This window comes from Bos indicus x Bos taurus, chromosome 29, assembly GCF_003369695.1.
Source record: "Bos indicus x Bos taurus breed Angus x Brahman F1 hybrid chromosome 29, Bos_hybrid_MaternalHap_v2.0, whole genome shotgun sequence".
In the NCBI taxonomy this organism is placed as follows: Eukaryota; Metazoa; Chordata; class Mammalia; order Artiodactyla; family Bovidae; genus Bos; species Bos indicus x Bos taurus.
Genome location: NC_040104.1, coordinates 21737300 through 21756380, shown reverse-complemented (window position 1 = coordinate 21756380; position 19081 = coordinate 21737300). Strand labels below are relative to the sequence as shown.

General features: G+C 41.3%; 1 protein-coding gene across 3 annotated transcripts in view; it reads right to left on the bottom strand.

Moving 5' to 3' along the window:
- CDON (cell adhesion associated, oncogene regulated) overlaps positions 1 to 19081 on the bottom strand; it is a 98984-nt gene that overhangs the window by 15827 nt on the left and 64076 nt on the right. For all 3 annotated transcript variants that reach the window (XR_003509454.1, XM_027532734.1, XM_027532735.1), the window contains 5 exons: positions 18575 to 18680; positions 13470 to 13592; positions 9342 to 9563; positions 7068 to 7318; positions 3808 to 3887 (listed from right to left, as the gene is read on the bottom strand). Coding sequence is in view for 2 of the 3 variants with exons in the window: in XM_027532734.1 (XP_027388535.1) it covers positions 3808 to 3887; positions 7068 to 7318; positions 9342 to 9563; positions 13470 to 13592; positions 18575 to 18680 (782 nt within the window). In the remaining variant the exon portion in view is untranslated. The remainder of the gene's footprint in view (positions 1 to 3807; positions 3888 to 7067; positions 7319 to 9341; positions 9564 to 13469; positions 13593 to 18574; positions 18681 to 19081) is intronic.

Sequence of the window (19081 nt, the reverse complement as noted above, 5' to 3'; positions counted from 1 at the left end):
TGTTTCTATGACTATCACCGTGGCGACTACCAGGCCATTCACATCTGAAACTCTCTATTCATTTGGACCTTTTCCTAGATTGCTATCAGTGCATTCCAGTCAATGGCTAATCCCCAAAGTTCTAACTCTAGAATCGAACTCAGCTCTCCTTTTCTAGCCTCATTCCTTTCATTAAGCTAAGGCCTTCATTACACAAGTAGTCACAGTGGTCTCCTCCCTCCAATCCCACCACCACTAACCAGCCTAAACACATCTCTGCATCGCTGGCTCCCTTTCTCAAACATCTTCAAAAGAATCACGATGCCACTAAGCCCAGCATGTCTCAACATTTAACCCATGTCCCCCACTTTTTGATTAAGGCAAAAATCTCATATCTCTCCTATGTTTTATATTACAGAAACAATGGGGACTTTTCCTATTCCTTAAATATAACACAATGAGATTCAATGTGCTTCTTCAAACTCTGCTCACCATACTTCAAGCTCTGACTGTGACTCCCTCTTATTAACTGCTACCTCTCTGGAGGGAGGCCTACTATGTGGTGGGCACTCAATAAATGTTGATTAAATGAACTACTAAACCCTGACAGTAAGGATCATCCATGATATAAACTCAGTCTGGTTTTCCAGTTTTATGATCTGCGATGGGCTTCCCAGGTGGCTTAATGGCAAAAGAATCTGCCTGCTAATTCAGGAGACACAGGAGACTCAGGTTTGATCCCTGGAGGAGGAAATGGCAACCCACTCCAGCCTGAAAAATTCCATGGACAGAGGAGCCTGGCTGGCTACAGTCCACGGGGTCGCAAAGGGTTGGACATGACCGAGCACGAGTACTGCACTTTATCGAGAGGTTGAACTTCGCCCCTGATGTGGAGCATGTGCTTAGTTGCTCAGTCGATCTGACTCTTTGTGACCCCATGGACTGTATCCCACCAGGCTCCTTTGTCCATGGGGATTCTCCAGCAAGAATACTGCAGTGGGTTGTCATACCCTCCTCCAGGGGATCTTCCCAACCCAGAGATCGAACCCAGGTCTCCTGCAATGCAGGGGGATTCTTTAGAGGCTCATAAAATGAGTTAGGGGTTCATGAGTACTCACTACTTGGCTACTCCAGCCAAATTATGCCAGTGGTTCTCAAAGCATGATCCCACAAACAGACATAAGCACCCCTGGAATGCACTAGAAAAGCAAATTCTCAGTCCCCACCTTAGATCTACTGAGTCAGAAACTCTAGAAATAGAGCTTCATAATTTGGTTTTTACAAGTGCTCCAAGCAACTCTAGAGCACGCTAAAGCTTGATAACTACTGAACTAGACTATTTACCCTCGTGTAAGTGTTATCTTTCCTCCTTCCATGACTTGATTCCTTCTGCCTGGAAACTCCAATGCCTGGCTAGTACTCAATAAATGTTCATTTTGCCTGAACAGCCAAAAACTCTAAGATGCCCCCTTGATACACTCATATAGCTGAACTGACATTATGCTTCTTTTTGTGTACATACCCTTTTCAGTTGGCATGAGGAAATGCAAGCTTATTCTTAGCAATAATGTCAATATTTTAGAAGTGCAAATTGTCTAAAATTGTGCATATTTGGGGGAATAAAAGATATATCATCTACTTCTCAGTATTTGAAGCTTATTACAAATTTTGCCTTATACAAAATTACAAATTTTGCTATACAAAATTTTGAGGATCTTGAGAGGAGATGCCTGTTTTTAATTACAATGTTAAAAAGAATCAGAAACCTTTAGATTTAATGATTCCAATTTTGCAGAGTTGAAGATAGGTACTTTTTGATGTTAATCTGTGTCAGAATCACATAAGTGTTCCAAGAAGCCAGGTGAGCCACTTGGCTAACCTCGGAGCCCAGGCAGGAAACTGAAGGTTTGCCCTAAAACGGTAGATTCTGAGATAGGAAGAATATTTGGGCCAGGGAGAAACTGATGCTGGCTTTCTAAGGCTGCAGAGAATTCATCTGTGTTTCCAGATAAAAGTAAAACCCCAAACATGAAATACAAGAGGTCGCTAACTTGAAAATCAACAGAAATATTGATTGGCTTAAAGGAGAAAACCATGTATAATAAAACCCCAAAGACCACACACACACACACACACACACACACACACAAGCTCACATAAACAAAAATGGCAGTGAACACAAGATGGCAGAAGCCTTTCAGATTCTTTTAAGGAAATGGGATATATTTCTGGTACTAGGATATGATACCTCATTATAAAGATGATTAGCAGCAAATTACCAAAAGCTATAATCAGAGTACATTGTGAGCACTTTTACACTATCTAGGACAACTCACTGTTTTTCAGATAAGGAACAGCCTCAGAAAGACTACTTAACTTTCCCAAGAGCATAGATTTAATCAGCGGCAAAGCCTATGTTGATTTCTTCTTGGACCTGAGGTCTTCTTGCTACGTCATTCTAATGTCTGGGTTGAATCGTATTTGCTGCTGGCCACAGAAGCCACTGAGAATGTGTTTTAATTAAATCCATCTGATTACTCACCGGGCGTATGAACTATCTTAAACCGATTCTTTAGCATGTTCCTAACAAGTTGTGATAAAGCCTTTGACAAACTCTGGACAAAAATGTGGCTTTACTGGTACAAGCATCTTAAAGTTTAGTTAAGGTCATACAGCATTTTAAAATATGACAAGCAAATCTTGGTACACAAAACAGGCAGATGGCTTTTGCTAATACAGAAACCCTAAAATGGGTTAAGCAAATGATGAAAAACAAATCTCTAGGAAGCTTTATTGCTTTTGCTTGGCAACTCTCAAAACACAAGATGAAACAATGTAATTTTAATTCAATGGCTGACTGGATCCTTCTTTAAGTTCTGGCTTTGATAGCTCCCAGATGCAACTTTTAATTTCATAATTCATTTTTAAAATATAGGTCAAATCCCATTTCACTAATGAAATATCCAAACTCTAGTCCAATACTCCAGGTATTTTATGTACTAACTGTAATATGATTTCTAAATTGCAGAGTTTTAGAGCTGAGAAGGACTTTTGAGACCATGTAATCAAACACCATCATCGTGTAAAAGAAAGAACTGAGATTTCCGACAGTTGTAACTTTAGTACAACAAAATATCTGATAATCCTTCAGGATTAATATATAAAGAAGCAGCATGAAAGCTTTCTGACTATTCTGTCAGAAATTAAACGTATATGTCACTCTACATATTCCTATCTTGTTTGAAATATTATGAGCACATATAATCCTTAATTAAAAAAACCCAGAAATTAAAAGAAAGCAAGCTTGTGCTACTTAATTATTAATTATCTTAAGGTCTTAAGAATTTTTTTAAAAAATTGAACAACCTGATAAGAAAATTTCGGCAATGTTACCATGAAAAAACATTACCACACACACAGGGTTTTTCCCCCCGACATTCAAACAGGCTGTCATCTACAATAAAGAGTAGAAAGTATCACACAGCACAGAGAAGTCTATTGAAAATAGAATATGTGAGAAGAGATAAAGTCTATCTAAAGAGAAAGACACTGATTTAAAGGTTTCAAAAAGATCAAACCTTCTAATAGAATCTCAGTGAGAAATACAGCCTTTATATTGTCAATATATCGAAAGAAACCAAAGCACGAAGCTTTAACAATTGTAAAGCTGGGGCAACAACTGAGTAACAGCCTTAAACCTAAGACTCCATACTCTGAGATTTATACATAACTTAGGTAAAAAACTGCAAGAACTTTCTCTGCTGAACACAGAATAACAAATGGAGTTACACACCCCTATTCACAACTTGCAAATACACACCAGCATACCTATTGTTGTTCCGACAGTTTCGACAGTTGATGCATTCCATCGGGTCAGCCGGAGGTACTGCTGTGTACAGGCCGCCACCCTTGTCAGGAAGGAAGTGGAGGGAAAAGGAAAAAAGAGAGTGCTGAAGGTGTCACAGACTAGAAATCAGATCATCTCTACAGTTAAACAAAGCCACATCAACAACAAATGGTTACGTGGTATATGTTAACCATCTCCTTGAACCATGTTATCTTTATCACCATTTACCTATATTCACACAGGGGTTGTGCACAATACTAAAACTGTTCTCCCCAAACTCAACCACCATGGGTTTTTGCATGTATGTTTGTACTGGAAAGAGGGAAATAAATGAAGGGAGAAGGTTAGTCATTTCCCTTCAGGGTTTCAAATCTAATGGGCCCAAAATACACTATACGTTATAAGCTCCTATTCATTTTCACTTTCCTAGCAGTCATGGAAAATTTTTATGGGATGCTAGCTGGAGAAACAGGGTGGAAATCTGTTTGAATGATGTCACAAGATAAACCCATCTTCATTTTCCTGTAATTATTTCGATTAGGTTGTTCACTTGACTCCATGAAGTCTTAAAACATGTTATACTTTTCCAGATGGAGTAGATTCTCAGCCAGCGATGACTTGGAGGGGAGTATTAATGTTGTGCTGTTGCTTTTGGCGGAAACTGCCCAGCAATTAAGAAAAATGCCCAGATTAACACATACCTCACTGTAAAATGTTCACTTGACATACACAATGGCAAGACTTCTTCAAAACGGGTTAAGACTTGAATCAGCCTCATGGTCAGAGTCAAAATTCTGCTTTCAGAAGCAAAACAGCAGAGCTGAATTTGATAAGGGTGGAGGAGGCTGTTGCACTGCTCCCCAAGCCCAGAACAGGCCCTCAAGGTTAGGAAAAGGTCAGGCAATTGTTTTTCCCAGAATACTTTCCATTTCCATTCATCTCATAACAACAGCCAGAATCTAAGCAAACCAAAAGTACTGAAAATTTCTTTGCAACATTCCTGATCCAACTAGCAACAGGAGCTTTTGAGAAAACAGAGAGAGAAAGAATATGCCTATGCTATATTCAGTCCACGAGGATAAACTCCAAAGCTGTAGAAAAACCTGAAGTTAAGAACCTACAGGATAGCGTATTTATTGGACTCACCAAACATATTAAAGTTAATTCAATCATTTTATGATCAAAAGCGTTTTAAAAATGTCCACATATCCAGAAGAGTAAGAAAATGAATGAGCTAAGATCACAGAGGATAACATGTAAAACTGCACACTTACTGGGGCAGCTATTATTTAAATAGCAACTCATTGTTCAAAAAACACAAAGTACTGTGTTCAAATACTAAAGCAAACATCAGACTTATTTTTTTTTTCTTATGGAAACAGCATGTGCTATTCAAAATGCTCTCTCCTTCAATTTCTTGGACAATGTTAGTAGTTTGGATTAGGAATGGTGACAAAAAAAAGTTTAGAAAGTCTGAATATAAGCCATGTCTTTCCATACAAAATAATGAAATCATTATTCACTTTTGGTAATGATGTACTAAAGCAAATTAAATATTTTTTCTACAACATACGAAAGCTAGGTCACAGGAAAGCCATTAGATTTCTAGCTTTAAGATACAAATATATATCATAGTTTTGGTCTCCAAAGGTAAGATTTTAATAAATCTTTACTACTGTTCAAGATTTTTTAAAAAATCTCTATAAACATCTTCATTTCTAGCACATTGTAGGTTATGACAGATTTATCTGTAATTGAAACAATGACAAAAATGTAAATGAGTGTTTAATTTGATCAACTAAACATTTTATTTATGTGATTGAAAATAAAGTAGCTGACTATCCAAGCAATGTAATAAATCAAGCTTCCTGGTGCAGAGAATCTCTTAAACCAGTACAAATCTAAAATACATTAGTCATTCTATTCCCATTTCAAAAATGAAAGTATATCAGCTGGTTGAAAGTGAAAGTGTTAGTCACTCAGTCGTGTCAGACTCTTTGTGACCCCACGGACTATAGCCCGCCAGGCTCCTCCGTCCATGGGATTCTCCAGGCAAGAATACTGGAGTGGGCTGCCTTTTCCTTCTCCAAGGGATCTTCCCAACCCAGGGATAGAGCCCGGGTCTCTTACACTGCACTGAGATAAAGTAGTACTAAAGCTTTATCTCTCCTTGTGGGAAGAGAACACTAATCTTATAAAATATAAAAATCTTACAGCCAACCACAAAACACACATGGGCAAAACAGATCAAGAAAACCTCACAGGAGGTCAGAAGTGACAATCCGGTGGTACCCAGCCATGCTGTGTACGGCCCAAGCAAGGCTTTCTTCTAAAAGTGGAATTAGTTGCCAACATGTAAAAAATCTAGATTTCACCTGGATTTACAGATGTGAAAATTCAGAAGACCTGGCCACACAAGGTGTGTGGACAACAGGCGCTGAACCTGGGCTGCTTCTTTTTTTTTTTTTTAATTTTATCTATTCATTTTTTGGCTACGCTGGGTCTTCATTGCTACAAGGGCTTTTCCCTAGTTGCAGCAAACGAGCGGGGGCTACTCTGTAGTTGCAATGTGTGGGCTTTCACTGCAGTGACTTCTCTTGTTGCACAGCATGGGCTCTAGGCTGCGTGGGCTCAGCAGTTGCAGCTCCCAGGCTCTGGAGCACAGGCTCAACAGTTGTGGCCCAGGGGCTTAGTTGCTCTGCAGCACGTGGATCTTCCCAGATCAGTGATTGAACCTGTGTCTCCTGCATTGGCAGGGCGATTCTCTACCACTGAGCCACCAGAAAAGCCCCCCAGGGCTGCTGTTACATGGCTCTCCCATACCTTCGCTACTTCCGTCTCATCCCCAACTTGTTTCACTCAATTTCAGGATCTGCCTGAGTCCTCTAAGCGTATAAGCTTTTAGACTTTGCTCTAAATAAATCAAATTTAAACTATGTGGCTTGGTCCATGGCCAATAGTATTTCCACTTCATCTCAAGAATAACTTCCAGTCTGTTTATAATTGGCCCTGCATTTTCAGTGCTAAATAACTCTAGATACAATTCAGATTGATGAATACAACTACTGCTTGATAATAGAAAGCTTCCAAAGATGTCTGGATCAAGGGGCTACCGGTGCCACAGGCTACACCAGTGACCCTGTGAGGTTTCTTTATTGGGAAAAGCACGTGTGCTGACCATGTTCTCGCACCCTGACATGGTGGGGCACAGGGGGCTTTTATTTATAAGTAGGTCTCTTACATTCACTAGACGACGAGGATGTTCAAAATCCACGCGTGTTCTGGTTAGAGAGCTCACGTGCCCGGAGTAGAGCCCTCCGTTTAAGCTCCCGCTGACTCCATTGGGGACTTTATGGTGCAGATGCGAGCAGCCATTGCTGAAGCTTCCATGAACACTTCCGTTTATCCGGTTTGTGCCGGGCAGAGTGGTGTATTCCACCATCTGCCCGTTGACATCTGACCCTTGGTAGAGATAGCCTGGTGGGTCGTATTCTGTTGAGAGAGAACAAAAAAAGCAAACAAACAGAAAGGGTAAGGGACTGAAAGAGACAATTCTTCTTGTTCGGGAAGTTTTATTAATTAAATTCCTAATAAACTACAACTGTACTAAAATACACTCTTAAAAAGTGTTCACTTACAGCTTCTTTGTGAGATTTGCTTTAATCAAGTTATTACTGTTATTTCCTTAACGGTGTAGAGGCAGCCAGGAACTATGAGTTAGTTATGACTCTTCTAATGGGAAGAGAAATCAACCAGAGAGAAATTGCTCAAAAGAGAATGAATAAATTGTGCAAGTTGCGACTATCAAAGTACCGGCAACACTAAGAAAATGTGTTTAAATTCCCCGATGCTTCAAAGTGCTGAAAGAAATTGTATGGAACACCAGCAAAAGGCTAACTTTAGGTAGAATATTTCAAAAAGCAATAAACACCACTTAAGTAAAAGGATGGGATTGGGGAAACATTCACTATTCATACAGGTCCTTGGTTATTACAGCCAAGTTGGAAATTGTGGGGCATGAAAGGCTTATTATTCCCTTTCCTTACATTAAAAGTATTTCCATAGCTGCCTCAAATATCTGATTTCCAGAAGCACACCTACCAGATATATTTAGAAAACGTGAAATGTTCTTTAGAATGTATATTATCTAAACTGCACAGGATTTGTTGTCAGAGTTTTGATCAGTTCTTCAAAGGTACTGGAGGACAGTGCCAAGACTGGAGGAACCGTCCCTCCTCCTGTTAAGCTGTGTTAACAGCACGTGTGTTCCCGTCAGTGCTTCTCTTCTTCACTAAACTACACGAAGAAGGCATGATGCCTGCACTGTCCACCAGTGTAGGGCACACAGGCGAGAGCCACAATGACTATCTTCTGAATCAATGACTCAATGGACATTTCCATCAATGAACATTGCCATTTCCCATCTTTCAACATATCATCAAGTCACAAAGAAAAGTAACTTTAGCCAGATTAATCTTGCTCAGACAAGCAGATCAGTACTCTTAGTGATTTAGCGCACTCTCACACAATCAAAGTCAATGACATCAGAACCATTTAGAAAAAGACCCAAAAGATGGCTAGCTCTTCCAGTCTGGCACCACCATCACCATCTCCACCACTTCTCACCCTGCCCATCTCTTGGAAGGCAACAAGGTGATAAAAATAATTCACTTTTCCCCCCTGAGCTGTTCACTAAAAAGGGACCACAGGCAGGAACCAGCTAAGAGCTGCTGAGCGCTTATCATTGCTGGGGTCTTTGCTTTTGTATCATCTTTTTACTCTGGGGCCATAGAGGAAACTGAAATACTTCCTCCCAGCAGAGACTAAAGCCTCTGATCTGACTGTCCTCTTTTATAATAGCTGGGGGAAGACGAATGGTAAGAAGGTGAGGGGATGAAAAAAGAGGAAAGAAAAGGGAAGAGGGTTCTAGGTTATATGTTTTACTGCAGGGCCATCACTGACAGCTCCAGAGCTCCTGGACATGTCTTGGGGGTGGGACACCACTCTGGAGCTATTTTGGTACATGGAGCACCGAGTCAGGAGTGTGGTGTCTTCATCTGTGTCATTCCAGGACAGTAACTTAGAACAGTCTTCACTAGCTTCCTTTCCATCATGCCTTTTTCATTCCTTGTTGACAAGATCTGGAGCAGTACGGAGGGGTTCCTGCAGCAATTCCAAAGCTCCACGCTTCAAGTCCTCAGCCTCTTTGGTGGTCCAACGCCACCAGAGTTTCCTAGCACTGAGTCAGCTATTTACTTAGAGACCTGCTTAGTTTGGGCTTTGCTGTTTATTTCTCCTGGGTAATTTAATTTGATGCTCCACTTATTTTGGCTGACAGCTAGCACCATCTTAAAGTCATCTCCACAAATGAAGAGCATCTGATGTGTTCTATCCCACGACACTCATGCACAAACGTGCATCAATATTTATGCACGTAGAAATCAATATTTATTCTGACAATATTTTTCTACCCATCTTTAGAAAAAAGAGAAGGAGACACCGATGAATGGCTTACTCTGTATGGTGCTCTGCTGGCGGTTCTTCCACAGGCACATGGCAATGAAGGCCATGAGAATGAGCACCATCACACCCAGCACACAGCCCACGATCAGGTACAGCATGTCGCTGCTCCTGGTGGGGCTGGTGGCAGGGCCCACGTTCCCTCCACTCCCCGAGGAATTCGGAGGGGTGCTCAAGTCTTTGATGGGATACTCAGAAGCTCCAGGGACCCGTTTCACTAGTTGAAAAACAGAAAGGAAAACATGATGTCAGGGTGAAGACAGTCTCTACGAAATGGTTTACTCTCCGAAGGAGGTCTGGTTAGGAACACGAGCCAGTCTGTTTACACTTGTGACTGAGATGATCTGACCACCAATGAGTCACAAAGAGGGCTCCAAAGCTTAAAAGTCTAATGTGCCAAGGTTTTAGGCCACAAATTCTAGAGAAAGCATCAGATCAGAGACACAGATGCACTTGGTCTAACCCAAACTGCTGTATGATGATCTGCTCAATTGTACTGGCAGAAGGCTCCCAAAGAGTTGAAATAAAAATATTTTAACCTACAGATGGGACAAAAACTCCTTTATGTCTGACACACTTTGAGCTGAATGAGACTCACGATTACATATTTTATGCCTTTTGCCTGTAAATCACATTAAAAGCCATGACTTTGAACTACTAGAACAATTATATACAATTCCAAAAACTGCACACATAATACTAAACATTGCAAAACCAAGAACTCTTGAGGTCTACGTAAACATAGTCCTTTTACCTAATTCACTAGTATTCTGGATAATGGCAAGAGCAAAAGCTAAAAACAGGTGGCACATAAACCCCACTTTCTCTGTCCCCAGAAAAGATGCTCTCAATGCTCTACATGTTACAGAGAAGCAGCAGACAGCACAATGGTTGATGGCCTGGTCTCTGGAACCAGACGGTCCGTCCGGGTTTCTATCCTGTTCCACTGTTCACCTCTTAGCCATAAGACTTGACTTCCATAAACCAGTTTCTGCATGTGGAAAATAGATATAATCATACCAGCTCCATCATAAGGTTGTGATGAAGAGTAAATGAGGGGACTTCCCTGGTGGCCCATTGGTTAAGAATCTAATTTCCAATTAGAGGACATCGGTTTGATCTCTGGTGAGAGCTGGACCATAAAAAAGGCTGAGCGCCAAAGAACTGATGCTTTGAAATTGTGGTGCTGGAGAAGACTCAAGAGTACCTTGGACAACAAGGAGATCAAACCAGTCAATCCTAAAGGATATCAACCCTGAATATTCATTGGAAGGACTGATGCTGAACCTCCAATACTTCAGCCACCTGATGCAAAGGGCCAACTCATTGGAAAAGACCCTGATGCTGGGAAAGATTGAGGGCAGGTGGAGAAGGGGGCAACAGAGGATGAGATGGTTGGATGGCATCACCGACTCAATGGATATGAATCTGAGCAAACACGGGGAGACAGCGGAGGCCTGGGAAGCCTGGCGTGCTGCGTCCGTGGGGTCACAAAGAGCTGGACACAACTCAGTAATGAAACAACTGAGAACTAAGATCCCACATGCCACGGGGCAACGAAGCCTGCAGGCCCCAACTAGAGAGAGCCCTCGAGACGCGACTAGAGAGGTCCACATGCTGCAGGGTCTATCACACGACTAGAGAGCCCATGCGCCACAACTACTGAGCCCGTGTGCTCCAGGGCCTGCGACCACGACAAGAAAGAGAAGCCCGGGCAGCACACTGGGAAGCCATGTGCCACAGCAAGAGACGCCCTCGCGCACTGCAACTAGGGAAAGACTTCACAAGCAGACCCAGAGCCGCCAAAACTTTTTAAAAAATTAGAATAAATAAATAAAGTCATAAAAGAATAAATGAGTTAATCCGTGTAAAAAAGCTCTCGGCTTACAGCCTGGCATGTGGTAGCATTCAATCAATTTTGTTACTGTCATTAGTTACTATTCTACATTTCTTGTTACAGTTCCTAACTACTTACAGGAGCAGAGTGATCTTTAAAAACAAATATTACATTGGGGTTCCATTTTCTAGCAACTTCAACTCTACAGAACAGGGCTGGAAATCAGTCAAGGAGAGGCTGCCTTTCAAAGGAAAGAGCTCTGCAGCATTGAAAGCTAGAAGAATACCTGGCAAAGACTCTAAAGGAAATTTCTACTTTGGGTGGTATGTTGGATTATACAATTCTAAGGTCCCTGCCAATTCCTAAGACAACAAACAAGTTTCTAAGGCAAAATGGATGTTACAGATTGTACATGAAAGACCACAATTACTCATAGGGAAGTTCTTCAGGTTTGTTCACTCCTCATTTACTCTGAATTTATTCATAATTCCACCAAGCTTGATGAGCGGTTGCCAACCTCTCGCTGAACTTAAAAACTTTTGCAGTGGGTGAGATGGTCCCATGGACGTGAATGAGAAGAGAGAGCCAAGAGCATGACATGAGCAAGTTAAGGGGCAAAACAGAAAGAGAAAGCAGAGAACTAAACAAAAATCACAATGGCCTACAATCTTGAACAGTGGGGGGAAGTGGCTGGCCTCCAACACTGTGTCATTCCCGAGAAAACTGTACGGAATTACGAAGATAAGATAATCACTGTTCACAATAAGAACCTTGAGTCATTTCTTTAAAAAGGTGAACTCATGCATCCAGCGTTCTACTTAAACAGGCTGGGGATTGTGTAATACATTTCAGAAAGTCATTCAGCGTGAACGGTTAAAATTTTATTTTTTTAGATTTTTCGGTTTTTTTTATGTGAACCATTTTTTAAAGTCGTTATTGAATGTGTTACAATATTGCTTCTGTTTTATATTGCTTCAGTTTTTTTGGCCACAAGGCATGTAGGATGTTAGCTCCCTGACCAGGGATCAAACCTGTACCCCCTGCATGTAAGGCAAAGTCTTAAACTCTGCACCGCCAGCGAAGTTCCAATTAACATTTTAAAGAAGGTTTTTGCTTTTCTCTCATCCGAAAGTCTATAGCTGGAACCTTTGATTCCCCAGCCGAGTCGATTAATGATGTATACTATAAGACTATTAAAAACAATACAGTTATTACATTGTTGTCTCTGTTTTATGTTCTGCCTGGCTAGATTCTTAAATGTCTTGGGAGCAGAGACAAGAAATTTCATTTTTATGTAATTTTGTTCTGAGTTTCACAGCATCTGGAGGCAAGTAAGAAATGTTCATTAAACAGTGTCCAGTACAAAAAGGTACTCAAATATATGCTAAACGAATGAAATTCAAGGTTAGTCTACAGGTCTGTGTGTATAAACGTTTAAATGTGAATTTAACATGTGGGTTTTGAAGCAGAAAGACACGTGATTCAGAATTGAACGATGAAGCTAAGTCTTGGCATATGAATTCAACCTTTCTGAGCCTCAGTTTCCACTTCGGCTGCTTCTGTTACTCAAGTGTGGTATCTTCTGTTTTCAACAATTGTAGTATTTTACAGCTAATCTATGTCTGCAAGCAGTTGAAATCTTATTTTAGAATTATCGACTAATTCTGAACTTAACTACTACACTTAACTGAACAGGTAGGTAGTATACATATCTGTCATTCAAAAACCACTTTAAACATAGGTAGCGCCTTCTCTTTAACTTTTTTGGGAAAGCATTCTAATTCTCTCAGCAATCTCAGAAATTAGTCAGCAAATATTTCTATACCTTCATAGAGGACCAAAAAAAAAGGGGGTTGGGGGGAAGTGACCTACCCAGAGGCATGCAGAAATTTACAATGAATACTTATCTAAACTACTTTTAAGGCAAGTTTTCTAGCCCAGGGGTCCTCAACCTCCAGGATCTAATGCCTGATGATCTGAGGTGGAGCTGATGTAATAATAATAGAAATAAAGTGCACAATAGATGTAATGCACTTGAGTCATTCCAAACCACCTGCTCACCTCCCTGGTCCATGGGGAAACTGTCTTCCATAAAACCAGCACTTGGTGTCAATAAAGTTGGGGATCGCTGCTCTAGCTGACATAAGGCTAGAGTGTTGAGACAGTGGATATACCTAGAAAACAGTCCAAAGTATCTATGGAAACACATCAATAGTCAGAAGGAATCCAGAGTTCAAAATCCTAGCTCTGTCCAGGGAAGAACCACTCATTCTCACCCCTCCCTACCTTTCGTTTCACAGATCATCACGTTACTGAACTCGCTCTCTCCTCCTTCGTTGAAACACTGCATTTTAATATCATAGGAGGTTTCTGGCTGCAGGTGGCCAATCATGTGCCACTGCTTTGAACCTAGAAAGGAAAAATAGATGATAAGATTTAAATAGGCCACAATCTAAACAACAGAGTCAATAAAATCATTTAGTAATTTCAAAATGAAGTTGGAGCAGGTGCCATCACCATATAGTCAGTTTGAGCAATAAAAATGTCCTTATACTTTCAGCGATACATGACAGATGAATAGCATTTCTATTGCATGGTATGAAAAGAAATGGTAAAGAGAAGAGAGAAACTGAATTAAAGCTAAACCTGTCTGTGGGGATTCAGACTTTGTTTCATTACAAGTAATTAGTAGTAAGTCTTTCATAAAATACATATTAATTTTCTGCATAAGTTAAAAGAAAACCCTCAAGTCCTTTGATCCCATACTTCAGCGAGCAAGTCAACCCACTCTGTTCATCCACCAGAAAGCAACGCCATGTATGAGGTCAGAAAACAATGTCTTACCCAGAACAAGTGACCATTACAAGACAGACCTCAGCAAAACTCTCAGTTCCACTCTAATGGGACACAATGTGTGCGTGTGTGTGCGTGTGCATGTGCGTGCTCAGTCATGTCTGACTTTTTGTGACCCGTATGGACTGTAGCCTGCCAGGCTCCTGGGTCCGTGGAATTCTCCTAGCAAGAATACTGGAGTGGGTTGTCATTGCTTTCTCCAGGGCATCTTTCTGACCCAGGCATGGAACCCGTGTCTCTGTGTCTCCTGCACTGCAGGCAGATTCTTTATCCCTGAGCCATCAGGAAAGCCCTCCAACATATAAATGAATGCTCAAACAGCAAAATCTACTCTGGGAAGCTCTTGGCTACTGCTCCCGCCATTTCTTTCCTTTTGAATCTGGGTCTCCAAACCACACAAGTAAAGAATGAGGCTGTGATCCGTGGCACACAGCCAGCATTTCATTTAGAAACACTTCTAAACTGAGCAACTTCAATATAAATCACTCTCTGTTTTTACTTCCGTGGACCTGTGACAAACTTTAATAAACAGGGACACGTCTGCCAGACTCAATGAACTCTTCAAGCACCTTTAATCCTTCTCAGAAAATACCTCTTCAAACTGTTTTCACTGTTTCTTAGAAACTCAACTATACCACCAACTGATTTAAGAGTCAATTAAAGATAGAGAAGGAAAAAAATAAATGAAACAAAACCACACACACAAGTCAAATCGACTTGGCTGACAGAGCCAGTGGCTCCGGGATTCTTCCTGATTCAACACAGACAAAAACATCCCGACCTGGAAGCATACCCCTTTCCAGGCCACCGATACAAAGCCCCTCATTCATATTCTACAAGCCCCATATTTTATAAGGAAGAGAATCTGCTTGCTTTAGGATCGAAGGACTACGAAAAACTCACAAGTGGGGAATTCTAGGCCCCATTTATAAGTGTAAAGAGGATTCTAAAAGAAACTTGACTCAAAATCTACTTGAGATAAGAACAGATCCATTTTTAAATTCCAAAAGCTTTGCTAAAAGACTCCTACTTTTTTCTCTATCTTTAGTTCTTTCCTGGTCCAGCCCCCGACTCACTCAACAACATTCACTTGAATAATCATTACACTAGATTTGAAGTTTTCCTTTCATAGCACTAGTAAAAATGGAATTAAACTAAGCTTCTGATAAGTTACTAGTAAGAGAAAATGAACTAATACATGTCGTATTAGAATAATATCCCATTGTTATTGAAATTATTCCAATTATAGAAAATATCACCAGAAAGGTTTTACAGGTCATTGACAAATAAGACACCTAAGTGTTATTATTAGGTTTATAATCAACCAACCAGCATGCTGTTTGCTCAGCAGTTTTTTTCACCAAGAATGTTTTAGAAAAGGTAAAAAATGAAAGCACAGGCTTAAAGATCAGGATGACATACTCTGATTTACTTGAAACTGAACTTAATTTACAAGATTAAAATAATCACCACAAACACACTGGTATGTTTAAAACGTTTACAGCTTATCTAAACGTGGAACTTAATTCAAAAGGTAGGATACCAGTATAATTGCTCTTCTCTTACTGTATTCTTTAACAATGTAATTGCGTTTCAAAGCTTAAACAATTTTGAGTTGATATACGTAAGTAATCTAAAACTTTAAAGAAAACTTTACGTAGAAAGGATAAATACTTCTGTTTCTCGGCTCGGGAGAGCAAGCCAATAGTTTCCAACTGCCACAAAAAGAATTTCAAGTGCATAAACTTGAAAATAAGGAATAAGCAAATTACACAGCACAGTGAAGCCCACTTAAACAGCTAACTGCTCTATTATGTTCATAAACAAGTTCTCGTGAACCACAAGGCAAAGCTCACATGTACAGATGCTGGTAAGAGAAACAAAAGCTCCTTTAGAGGAATTTCCCTGCTCCACACTCCACAGGCCAACACTCAAGTCTGTAAACGTTCAAAGATTTAGCTAGAGAATATAGAAAGTGTTTCTCAGAGGATTTCTAGAGCTGAACCGGGAAGGGGAAGGGAGGGAGTGATACTGATGGAGACAGAGAGGGAGGTTTGTTTTATTTATATTTGGCTTATGTAGAACGACCTTCTCACGAAAGTGTAACCTCTCTCAAAAGAGTTTAAAACTAAAAACCAGACACCTCCACCTGCCTAACCCAGACAAAACTAACATGAAGACTGAGCCAGGACTACAGTGTGGATCGGTCACTGACAATGCTATTTCCTTTCATGAACATGCATATGAAAAAGTACCCATCACTGTAGAGATGAAAGTTCACACACACAGGCCACAGTCGTGGGACCAGCACCCGGGTGAAGCACGTCACACACAGGCCACAGTCATGGGACCAGCACCCAGGGGAAGCACGTCACACACAGGCCACAGTCGTGGGACCAGCACCCGGGTGAAGCACGTCACACACAGGCCACAGTCGTGGGACCAGCACCCGGGGGAAGCACGTCACACACAGGCCACAGTCGTGGGACCAGCACCCGGGTGAAGCACGTCACACACAGGCCACAGTCGTGGGACCAGCACCTGGGGGAAGCACGTCACACACAGGCCACAGTCGTGGGACCAGCACCCGGGGGAAGCACGTCACACACAGGCCACAGTCGTGGGACCAGCACCTGGGGGAAGCACGTCACACACAGGCCACAGTCGTGGGACCAGCACCCGGGGGAAGCACGTCACACACAGGCCACAGTCGTGGGACCAGCACCAGGGGGAAGCACGTCACACACAGGCCACAGTCGTGGGACCAGCACCCGGGGGAAGCAGGTGTTCCCGGCCCCCACGGTCCCCTCATGCCCCCTCCAGCCACTGCCACCTCCAGGAAGCTACCATCCTGACTTCACTGAATCTTTTTTGCCCCTAACAATGATCTTTCCACACTTCCCCAATTCTTTATGAAGAAGGCAGGTTTGGGGAACTCATTTCTTTCCTACTTCTCCAGATTAAGAAAAGAGAAACAATCACTCTTCCATTCAAAAAATATTTAGGGGGCACCTACTCTGTGCCAGGTATTAAAACTTAGATAACAAATTTTTCATCATATCACAAAAATAATGGATGCATCACATCACAAAAGTAACGGGTGAACAATAAAAAGAAAACCACAATATTTAAAGAAACATGATGCCACCTATTAAAAGTAATTTATTATAAGATTACTTACAACAAAAAAACTACTGGACGTTGAAAAGTCAGAGGAAAGTCACCTTGGCTTGGCACAATTTTTTGAGATGATTCATTAGGAAATTAATACTTCAAAAAAAAAGAATCTTAGAGTGAAAAAAGACCTCAGAAGAAGCCTTCCTCCCAAAGCAAGAATCTGTTCCAACTTAGCACTGAGAAACAGGTATCCAGCTTCTACTGAACACCTCCCAAATTGGGGAGTTTATTATTTTGTGAGGGGACCCACATTAGAGAAATATGGTATGAAAGGGTTCTTCCTCACTCGATTTCCTTCTAGCTGTCCTCCCCCAACAGACTGAGTACCTCTTCCACATTCTAGTCCTTAAATACTTGAAGACAGGACTTTCCTGGTGGTCTAGTGGTTAGGAATCTGCCTGCCAATGCAGTAGACACGGGATTGCTCCCTCACCCAAGGAGATTCCTCATGCTGCGAAGCAACTAAGCACAGCACCACAACTACTAAGCCCACAAGCACCGAGAGCCCGTGCTCTGCAAGAGGAGAAGCCCCCACGACGAGAAGCCCGCACGGCGCAACTAGAGAGCAGCCCCGGCTCGCTGCAACTGGAGAAAGCCCAAGCCCAGCAATGAAGACCCAGAGCAGTCAAAATAATAAATTAAAAAAAAACAAACACAAAACTTGAAGAAAGCTGTTCTGCTGCTGGCTATCATAGATGTCTTTTTTCCAACCTGATCACCCTAGACACTCCATTATTCTTTTCTGGACTCTGAGCATTCACCCATTCATTTATTCAATAAATACCGAACAACTCAACAGTGTAGGGCTTGGGATACAGCCGTGGGAAAGAAGGCCCTCTGCCGTGAGGAGAGTAACATTTAGTGGGAAAAGCAAATGTTAAGCAAATAATTTCCTATACACACACATATGCAAAACTGAACCAAGATGCATACTTGCAAAATCTCTTCAGTTGTGCCTGACTCTTTGTGATCCTACGGACTGTAGCCTGCCAGGCTCCTCTGATCCTATGGACTGTAACCTGCCAGGCTCCTCTGTGCATAGGATTCTCTAGGCAAGAATACTGGAGTGGGCTGCCATGCCTTCTTCCAGGGGATCTTCCCGACCCAAGGATCAAACCCGTCTCCTGCAGCTCCTGCACTGCAGGTGGATTCTTTACAGACTGAACCACCAACCCCTCATTCTTCAAGGGTCCATTGTATTAAATTGGACAAATTAACTTTCTTTGGAAAAAATTCAAAGTAGTAGCATATATGCCATTTCATTTTTACTCTATTTTCCCTGGGACATTTTTCATAATATTTATAAACCCTCTCCGTCCAAAACTCTCTTATTAAGACTCTAGCTTGTCCACGGCACTTACCTTCTACAATATCCCTCTTGTAATCACTATCATTGTCACTATCTGTTGGCCGGTAATAGATATAAAATCCTTGAATGGGAGTGTTATTGTTACTCGATGGAATGTACTAGAAAAGAGAAGCAAAGACTTGTCAAAGACAAAAATAAATGTAACTTTTACATCCATTAAGATTTATTTATCTGTGTGGCAGTATTTTTTGAGCTTCATTTTATAGAAATCCTTGATAGCCATTTAAAGTTTAATTTAAAGGTATTCAAAGGGCTAAACAAAAATAAAGCACTATGTCTCACTAGGCTCAAAGATAAAAAAGTACATTGGGCTCAAAAACAATAAAACATGAAATGGTGATTGTGTTAATACTTGGATGAGAGCTGAAGAGACAATCATTTTATTTTTAGCCCTGCCCCCTGAGCCTGGATGGGAGGGCAATTGGGGGGAAGAATAGTTATATGTGTATGTACAGCTGAGTCCCTCTGCTGTGCATCTGAAACTATCACACTGTTGATT